The sequence below is a fragment of the Pempheris klunzingeri genome, chromosome 4 (genome assembly GCF_042242105.1).
Source record: "Pempheris klunzingeri isolate RE-2024b chromosome 4, fPemKlu1.hap1, whole genome shotgun sequence".
Taxonomy (NCBI): Eukaryota; Metazoa; Chordata; class Actinopteri; order Acropomatiformes; family Pempheridae; genus Pempheris; species Pempheris klunzingeri.
This window is the reverse complement of record NC_092015.1, coordinates 11,146,117-11,156,084: the sequence shown is the minus strand read 5'-3', so window position 1 is coordinate 11,156,084 and position 9,968 is coordinate 11,146,117. Positions and strand designations below refer to the sequence as shown.

The window sequence follows — 9,968 nt, the reverse complement described above, 5'->3', positions numbered from 1 at the left end:
AACCACGTGTGTTTACCACCATTTTGAAAGGAAATGCTCTGGCTGAAACCTCAGTCGTCAATGTGTGGTTGACAGAAGTTTCCTGGCCTTTCTTTGGCAGGACCTCAGGACCAGATCAGACAGATGACCCACCAGGAGAGAGGGGGGACTTCCTCAGAGAGACAAATATCACATCTTACACAAAAAATATCAATGTATTCATAACTAAACTAACTCTATATACTAGCTCTATATAAACTAAGTCATATAGAGCCATTTCTGTGCATGTTTACCTTGACCCACAAATGATCAACATACATTTTAAATCCACGAGCTGCCATTTTTCACTTAAAGAAAAAGTCCTAGTTGTGACTTTAAAGGGGTTGTCCAGTCTAATATTGAGTCCCTTCAGGAGCAGTAAACCAACCCCCTGATGAGAGAGAGAGAGACAAACAGTGTCATGATGAGGCAACAGACCGAAACAGGGAGCTGAGTCATGCTGTGTGTAATGTGGTGATATTTTGTATTCTCACTGCAGTTATGATCAGGGATTAAACTTCCTGTGTTCATTTGAAAGAGGAAACTCTTCTCGACCCAGCTGACACGCAGCGGGACGCAGCTGTATGACGACAGACCGCACAGCCAAACCAGCATATATGAAACAAAGTTTATTCTTTATTTTACATATCTGTACATAAACATTTCTTCCCTCAAATAAAGTTTCTGATTACAATAGGATGAAAACGATATTAACACACTTATTCATTTAAAATGACTCGTGTCAGAAAATCAACATTCACAAAATGTTGAAGAGCAATTAGAGTGAACGTATTACCAAAAGCTACGACTCCACTACAAGGCAGGCATGTTTCCTTTACACTCTTTTAGCACCTTCAAATAAACATTTCTCAGTTGAAAACTACCATTTGTGCAGAATAAAAACAGGTCGACTTTGAAATACTTTAAAATTACTGTCCAACTTAAAATGGTCTGAAGAAGTTAGTTCAGCTTTTTTTTTTTTATACAGTGTTGTTTCTTTTTTCTCATGACTGACTTTCTACTAAATTTTTCACTATTATTTTATTTTTTTCCCACAATTTTTGCATTTGACAGTTATAATTTAGTGGCGAATGTAGAAAGTTAAAAAGAAACAATCGCAAAGCAAGGCCGATCACTGCACAGGAAGCTGGGGACAGAATCCATGACAACACACAATCAGTTTCCTCTTCTCCCAGGAAGCAGGAAGTGCTCCTCTGTCCGTAGCGCTGGGAGAAAACCACAGAAGCAAATGAAAGAGGGGGGGGGGCCTTCTTCTGTGTTGCTGCTACCACTGGAGTCAGCGGGTGGGACAGGAAGGTGGACATGGGGAGACGGGGGAAGCAGCGAGGAGCAAAATACTTGGGACAAGCGGGCAGGATTTGGATCGACACGGGGAAGAGGTGGAATGGCCAGAGGGAAAAGTCTGGTTTGGAGCAGGAGCTTAGCGTGGCAGAGGGGAGCAGGGTGGAGCAGGGACGGGCGTCTCATTTGGATAGGGTCCTCTCGGCCAAATGTTTCTGCTGGCTCTCAGCATGCCTGGAAAAGAGAAAGGGAACACATAGTCAATTAGACAAGAAGTCTTGTGATATATATTTTTCTTATTGTCAATAAATCCCCAGAAAAGACCCAAAACCAACAATGAATTGATTGTACTAACAAATACTGGATGTGTAGCTGACGCTTGGCGTGCCTTATTCCTCCATTGTTGCCCAAAAACTATTTCACATTAAACTATAAAAGTAAAACACATGAGTGAGCCACACTGTTGTAGGCTATTAGGTGACATATTCCTTTAGCACCATGAACACGGGCACCGTGCCTTCCCAAATACACTGTCCTGCTGCTCACTGGTGCGTTAAATCTGCGGCTGAAAATAGTCCCTAACAAATGCACTATTTACTCCTGTTTGAGCAGCGTTTGTTAAAAGGGAACGCCGCCAGTTTTACACAACAGAATCTGCTTGCAGGTCGGCAAAAAGCACTGAATGTTAAAGGGAGCGATGAAACTGCAATCTGCAGTGTCTGATGCTGTATATGTGTGCAGCATTGTTTGTAGTCTGGTTAAATGTTTGTATTGTGTTCGGTTGTATTTTGTTATTTATGTGAAACGCAAGATTTCAGAAGAATATTGAAATTAAATCACATCAAATCAATGGAAACCAGTCAGTGATTTGAGGCTGCATTAGCCACTGCATTAGTCACACACCCAAATCTCCAAACTGTTGGTTTTTTTGGTACATTTTGGGTAATGTAGGTGGTTTAGAAGGTAGAAAAATGTGTGTAATAAAAAAATACAATATTTCAGTTTCTGCTGAATCAATTTTTCATACTGACAATGTTATAGGAGTGCAATGCTACATCGGTGGAGTATTTAAAAACTATAACAACAGCAGGAACTACAGTTCCCTGCTGTTTCTAGGAAATCACTTAGCCTTTTTTAAAATTTGCTTTTAAATTTCTACATTTTCGGTAGGAACAATTAGGCTTGAGGCTGAGAATCATGGACTAAAGCCTTGTTGGTTTGAGTCTTTTTCATGAGATTTCTTGACAATAACAAAATATAAACTCTCTCTTTCCAATCTTATTTTTCAAATTAATGATTTCTTTTCTCTAATATATGGCAGTAAAAGTAAAAGTGGAGTATGGAGTAAAAGTAACTCATGGTAAAAGCAGAGAACAAGTTCCTCATGAAATGCCTCATCACCTGGTGAGGTCCTCTATGTCAACCAGCATGGCATCTTGCTCCATGTGTAGTTCATCCCGAATCAGCAGCAACTGTACAAGCTCCTCATTCAGACCTGCAGAGGTAGATTATATGAGAAATGATATAAAAGCATATTTTTGTCCATACAGTTATATATAACGGTCACGGTTGAGTGTAGCACATATTCTTTTCTGACCCTCATCAACCGATGAACATTGAATTAACTATACAGTTCCGTACTTGACCACCTAAAATCAGAATTCTTTTATTGTCATTGTGCATGAAGCACAACGAAATTGAAATAAAAACAGCAGCTCTCATGGGCAGTGCAAAAACAACAAAAAGGTGCAAAAAGACAGAATGTGCAAAGATGAAATAGTGCAAAAAGAAATTAAATAGACTGTACAGTTCACGGGGGGTAGGGGTATTTACATTGGAGGAATAAAAAAAATATATATATAAATATAGGTGAAAGTAAAAGTAAACCAATGTAAATCCAATGTCACAGTTTTGGTTGTATTTTTTGTGTTGATGTACTGTTCAGGGTGTGGCTGTGTTGTTAATGTTCAGGGCAATGACAGCTCTTGGGTAGAAACTGTTCTTTAGTCTGTTGGTGTTAGACTTTATTGCCCTGAAACGTCTGCCTAAGGGAAGGATTCAAAGAGGTAGTGTCCGGGGTGTGAGGAGTCCCTGATGATGCTGCAGGCTCTCCTGAGGCAGCGGGTGCTGTAGTTCTCCTCCAGAGATGGAAGAGGGCAGCCAGTCAGTCAGTCTCTGGGCGGTGTTGATGACCCTCTGGAGCTGCTTCCTCTCTGCCGCAGTGCAGCTGGAGAAGCACAGCGAGATGCCGTGGCTCAGCACCGACTCCACCGAGCAGCGGTAGAAGGACACCAAGAGCTCAGTTCTTAAGTTGTTCTTCCTAAGAATCCTCAGGAAGTAGAGACTCTGCTGTGCCTTCTTCAGGATTGCTGTGGAGTTTGCAGTCCAGGTCAGGTCTTCACTGATGTAGGTGCCCAGGAACCTGAAGTCTGGCACCATCTCCACCCTGTTCCCGTTTAAGGTGATGGGCTGAATGTCCGGTTTACACCTCCTGAAGTCGCCAATCAGTTCCTTCGACTTCACTTGACTTCCCCCAATGAGTTCATAATGACCTCACAATGCCATCGAAAAACAATGTGAGCGCTGACAGTCTGACCGCACATCAGTGGTTGTGTTTGTTACCACATCACATGTTTCGGCTATTGTTCCTTCAGCTTTGCCAGAGGGACTGACAGAAGAGATTTTGGTGGGAAAGTCTGTTTTGTAAGTAAAAACTAGCTCATGATTTAGGACTCAAGGGGATTTTTGGAGCTGTTTTATGCTACATGAGAGATTATTCATCCTCCAGTACCAGGATCAATGATCTCTACAGTGTGGTAACAGTAAATGCTCAGGGGAAGCTGTTAAGTGGTACAGTTCTTTAAACTGACTAACATACATAAAGGTACTTTCACATCCACTGAAAAGTGTAGGGGTCAGTATGCATGTGCATGTTTTTCCCCATTTGCTCTCTTGCTCATTTCTGCAATTGAAAGTAGAGGTCAGTGACTCTGTATTAGTGTGTACATACTCTATATGTGTGTGTGTGTGTGTGTGTGTGTGTGGTGAACTCACTCTCAATCTGGGAGTGCAGGTCATTGACAATGACCTGGAGCTGTCCCAGCGTCATATCTCTCAAGTCGGTAGGTTTCAGGCTTCTTTTCATAAGACACTCACTGATGTGAGGCATGTGTGGAAGCTAAAGAAACACACAAACAGAAACACGGATTCATGAAAAGACATATTTTAGACATTACGCTTTCTCTGTCAGGAGGTTGAAACCTTGAGAAATTCATTCAAGACAAATTCAGCAAGAATCTGCTCTGTGACTAGTTATTCAGATATTTATGAAATTCACTTAAAACCATTTGTGTCAAATGATTTAATTCTTGCAGCTCACTGGATAATGTTGTGAAAGACCTCAGAGGAGACCTCTTATCATCTGAAACAATAAGTCAGTTCTATTGACTAAACAGTCAATTGACAGAAAATTAGTCAACAACATTTTTTAATCAGCCTTTTACATCTTTTATCAAGCAAAACTGCCAAACATTTACTGGTGCAAGAGTCTCAAATGAGAGGGGTTTCTGAGAAATGGTAATTGGTAATTTTCAGACATTTCATACTGAACAATTAATCAATGCAATGAGAAAAAAACAGCAAGTTATTTGGTAATCAATATTAATATTAATTGCTAATTGTATTTCTAAATATGCTGTTTTCTTTATTTGAAAGCCACAACAGCATGAATCATCAGGGGAAAAGAAAAGCAGTCAAACTGAGTCTAATGAGTGACTGACAGCGAGTGCAGCTTTATTCTGCTACCTGAACTTAGTCGATTGGTGACATTTTCATTTGTTGCTCTCTCTGTGAAAAACAACTTATTTTCAGTGTCTTGGCCTCTTCTGATAATGAAACAAAAGGGAACATCATTTTTTCTAGGCGGTAGTCACCATTCTGCGAGGAGAGACGGGGGATTCCAGCCAGACACTGCCGTTTGGTCACAAACAGGTTGAGACTGTTTTCTACAAATAAACAGCAGGTGAACTCAGTGACCATATGCAGTTTGAACTCTCCAGCAGAGGCCAGCAGTGACGCTGCTTTTCCTGAGAGCCCGCTGAGTGCTTTGACCCCACATGACAGATCTGTCTCACTTTTTACTTCTTATGTCACCACACATTTACAATAGGATTTCTCTTTTCATGGGAACTTTTAAAATTCCCTATGCTTTATCAGTTCACATAAAATCCCATTCATCTGTAGTGAAAATATCTATTATGTCATCACAGATAAATGTGGAGTGACAATAAAAGGGTGAGGAATGACTGACATCATTTTCCTATGAGTGAAAATCAAAAGCTTCCATACAATGACGGATCCTGGAAGTTTTGGAGTTGCATCTGTGCCAGTTATTGAGCAGCTATGGCTCAAACCAGTACTTTACTGAATGATCATTTCTCCAATGCTTCCGCTGGTTCTGTGTACATGTTAATGAGTCCCGCTGACAACCTCTGAGTGTAGCCACAACATGCAACACAATCACAAAGCATCGCATCGTGTGCTTTCTCAGGCACAAACGGGCAGATGATTTGTGTTTTGTTTACCAGGCTCTCCCTCTGTCAACACTCCCATCCAACCGGTCTACATTCCCTCTTTCCCTTCGTCACCCATTTTCTCTTTCCCTCCCACTTCATCTCCAGCCTTGACAAACAGTAAGGTGAGAATATACGCCACACTTGAAGCATTTGCATGCGTTGGTGTCTGGCTGACTCTTCTTGTTTCTCACCCCTCTTTCACTTTCACATTGGCACTGATGCAACTGTACTTCAGGCTGCCATGTGTCAGTTTCAGTTTCGAGTGACTGGACACGCACGAGGCGGTGACTTAAGAGTGACATAGAGAGAAATGTGATGTTAAAGGCAGGTGAGAGGGTGATGGGAAAGGTCTGTAGATTAGTGAGTTTCTGTGGCAAAGGACTGTTTGAAACGAACCTCCAGCAATGACTCAATATCAGATTGAGGAAGTACACAGATTAAATGAAGTTGAGTTGAGAGAGAAATTAGGTTTTACAGTGGAATCTAAATCTCTCCCCCCTTTTCTCTTGATGACTTTCTTGCTTTCTCTCACTGATTCTGTTTGTACAGATTTAGGAAAAACCCACACTCCCAGTACACAGACAGACTTTTGGATGCAAGCTCACTGTTTTGGACAAATTCCCATTCTTTGCCTTTGACAAGTGGGGTAGGACAACCGAGTTTACTTAGAACTGAACAAAACAGGCAGCAGTATAACAGCAGAGCGGTTCTTCCACAGTCTTCTTTGTTCGATGAAACCCCCACCTTTTTATCAGATTTGCTCAAGACGCCACCCATCATGTTCCAAACGTCTTCGTTTTCATTGACTTTAATGTGGATGTTAAGAAATGCTACATAAAGTGGATTGTTACAAACATTTTTTTCTATATAATTAAACTGTCAGTGTTCATTATGAGGAGCAGAAGCTCAATATTTCAACCATTTATCATCACATACAACAAATTCTATACACTGTTTATTATTTATCAGCTAATTATGTCTACTTTATCCATTACTAATAACTAATTATTTATATATTAACAGTTCATGTACTGTTTTTATCTGTTTATTTTAACTGTTGATCTGTTAGTTTTAGCTAATTATGTCAACCATTTATTTGTTTAACCTGTTAAACCTTTAATTTTAGTTATTATCTCCATTAATTGTAGCTAATTAGCTGATTATTATTATACACACCATTTATCCATTACATTTAGCAAACCATTTTGACTTCTCACCAATCACTTTTCAGGCAACTCGTGGCTTTAAGGTCTTACAACTGACTCAGGTTGGTGGGATCACAAAAATGTGTAGTCCTATATATATATTTTTTCAATCAAATCATAATTTCTGTTTTTTCCAAATTAGCTGAGCTACTCCTCAATCCTTCCATGCACCCCAGACAACTGCAGAAGTGCCCCTGGTTAGGAACCTCTGTTCTGGGGAAGAATTTAGCACATGTAACTTCTGCAGCTTAACAGACCTCTGGTGTTGTGGACACGGTAGGTGGCTGTAGCCTTAATACATCTTAATATTCACTATGTGTTTGGGCTGGATATGACAGTGATGTCTTCTGACTGCTGAGCACTTCTACATCCCCAAACACTGAAGCCAATGCTTTCTGGCACATGAATTATAGATGGACCAGGCCAAGCTGCCCTTCTCTTCTCTGAATAAGTAACGTGGTTCTGCCTGCAAGTCCGGGTGGAAATATAATGTGTGTAAGTCTGACAGTGTGGGTGTGTGGGCGTGTTGGTGTGTGTGTTCCTAAAGAAGCAGTGAGGCAGATAAAAATGGATGAAATAATGATGAGCAGGGTCGTCATCACCTCCCTTCCTCTAAATGGGGGCAGAGGAGAGGTGGGGGAGGCTTCCTGTGACATCATCACAACATGAATGCTGTATGACCCATTCAGCGGCCGATTACCACTCACATGTTACTGAAACACAACCCACCCGTCTATTCTCACAAACTTTGACTAATGGACCACACATTTAATGTCACATGACCATAACATGTCTGACATTTGGCTCTTAAAACAAAAATTCATTATTTACAAAAAACATTACATTATAAAAAACATTATATCTGGTGGCTCTCTGCTCTCATCTTCGTGGTGAAGACGTGACCTTATGATTTGTTTCCTTTACAGGGCAGTGTCATGCTGTGCCTCTGATAGAAGGTTATTTCACTCATAACCTTCTGTGTGTCCGTAAGTGCAGAGTTGCGAGAACAAAAGGAGGCATACTTCTTGTAATAAGCTTTCAGTCTTGTTTTTAGATCCTCATAAGATGCAGGTGGGGGAGAACAGTTGTTAAACACCAAGTGTGCCTGATGTACCTCCACTGATGATGTCACTGGTCTAAAATCCATGTAAAAGGAAATAAAAATATGAAAAATGAAATAATTGATCAGACTAACGAAGCTTTTGCCACACAGAAGCTGTTTACAAGAAATATTAACAGTTTATCTTAAAACTGTGGCCTGTGACATCATCTGACATATCGTTGAGGATGACGGTTTTAAACCTGCAGTGTCTGATTTTTGGCCACTTGGGGGCAGGTGAAACAAGCTGTAAAACCTGCTGTTAATATGGTGAACTTGTTAGCAACCACTTGCTGATTTACACATCCAGCAGTTACAGAGCAACATTAGCACTCATTTGTTTCTGGCCACAAGGCCAATGTAAGTCCAACAATCACACTCCTCTCCACAAACTTCTTTTAAAAAGATATCTGGCTCTATAAGTGTTAAATGTTCCACTTTACTCACCAGCTAGTCACTAACTTTGTGTGTCTTTGTTGTTTGGTGCTGGGCAGGTAGTTAACAGCAATATTTTTTGAGTGTTTATGCTGAAAATCACTGCTTGTCTGCCAGACCTGCACTGATGAGGACCAAAACAGAGCTGGGGAGCTAACCAATGAGCTAAAAGACGCTATGAAGCTCTGCAGAACTACGGGGGAACAGCAGTCGGGGAATTATTCTCTGTGAGTTCATCACTACAAGAAACATCTTTCACATACTAGTGGTCATATGATTCACTGTTAATATAAAAGCAAAAGCAAAAGCTTGAAACAGTAAACATGCTTTTGTCTTTTTTTGGTGTAACTGCTGTTATTTTTTCTATAAATCAGTGGATCTCTTGATTGCAGTTGTGTTGTATTTACACACTAACTTTATCTGTATAAACATCACATTTACATGACTTTTGTAATGCCAAAGATTATTGGAGTCATACAGACAATCAACCAGGTGACAAGTTGTCCTTACTGGTGTGAAACTTCCTGGCCAGATGGGATCATTACTCTATATTTCTGGTGCTTACCAAGTCGGCCACTGGTGATTTCTTGCGATTCTGTTTCTCCACCTCCACCTGCATCTTGGCCATGGGCTTGGCCATAGCCAGGGCCAGCTTCGCCTCCGCCTGCAGCTTCTTCTGTCGACTCAGGAAGTCCATGTCCTCCAGAGACTCAGAGTCATCCTCTGTGGTGTCCCTGTCTGAATAGGACGAACTCTGCTTGGACTGCAGGGGGGATGTGGTGGAGGGAGGAGGGGGGAGAAAAGACAATGGAATAAAATATGAAGGAGGAAGTGAGAAGTGAAAGAAAAGGGGGAGAAGAAGAATGTAAAGGTAAGAGAAAGGTGATAATAATGGAGGAAGGAAAGAGGGGAAAAGGATAAGAAGGACCAGGTCAGAGGATTAATGCTCATGTTTCATGGCATTTTGGTACGTAGATTTTGTGCACTGACAGGAACGCCATTGTACATTTAATGGGATATGAGGAGATCGAGGATGAACATGTAAAGAGATGATAATTCTCTCCTTCACCCTCTCTTTCCATTAAATGCGTCTCAGGCTGACAGGAGGTTAATGTGGCCAGCCATCCATGGCCGTGGCGAGCGTATTCCAATTCACCTCTCGTTTGCTGCCCATGAATTGGTTAACAGGCCAGAAAACGAAAAAAAAAAAAGACATTCATAGAGCAACCAAACCGCCAGCTATCTCTGATTCATAATGAATACCTCCTCTGTTTCACTGCTTTCATTCTCGTTCTGTCTTAATCTTGCTTTTACACAGATCTTGGCTGTGTAAAG

The 9,968-nt window shown here is 41.0% G+C and overlaps 1 protein-coding gene across 1 annotated transcript in view; it reads right to left on the bottom strand.

The window, feature by feature from the left end:
- Nucleotides 1-672: 672 nt before the first annotated feature.
- The window catches only part of schip1 (schwannomin interacting protein 1), a 203,805-nt gene continuing 194,509 nt past the window's right edge, over nt 673-9,968 (bottom strand). Inside the window, exons 12-15 of the mRNA XM_070829888.1 lie at nt 9,199-9,396; nt 4,375-4,498; nt 2,722-2,815; nt 673-1,554 (exon numbers count right to left, since the gene is read on the bottom strand). Of these exons, the coding sequence (XP_070685989.1) occupies nt 1,503-1,554; nt 2,722-2,815; nt 4,375-4,498; nt 9,199-9,396 (468 nt within the window). The 3' untranslated portion in view covers nt 673-1,502. The remainder of the gene's footprint in view (nt 1,555-2,721; nt 2,816-4,374; nt 4,499-9,198; nt 9,397-9,968) is intronic.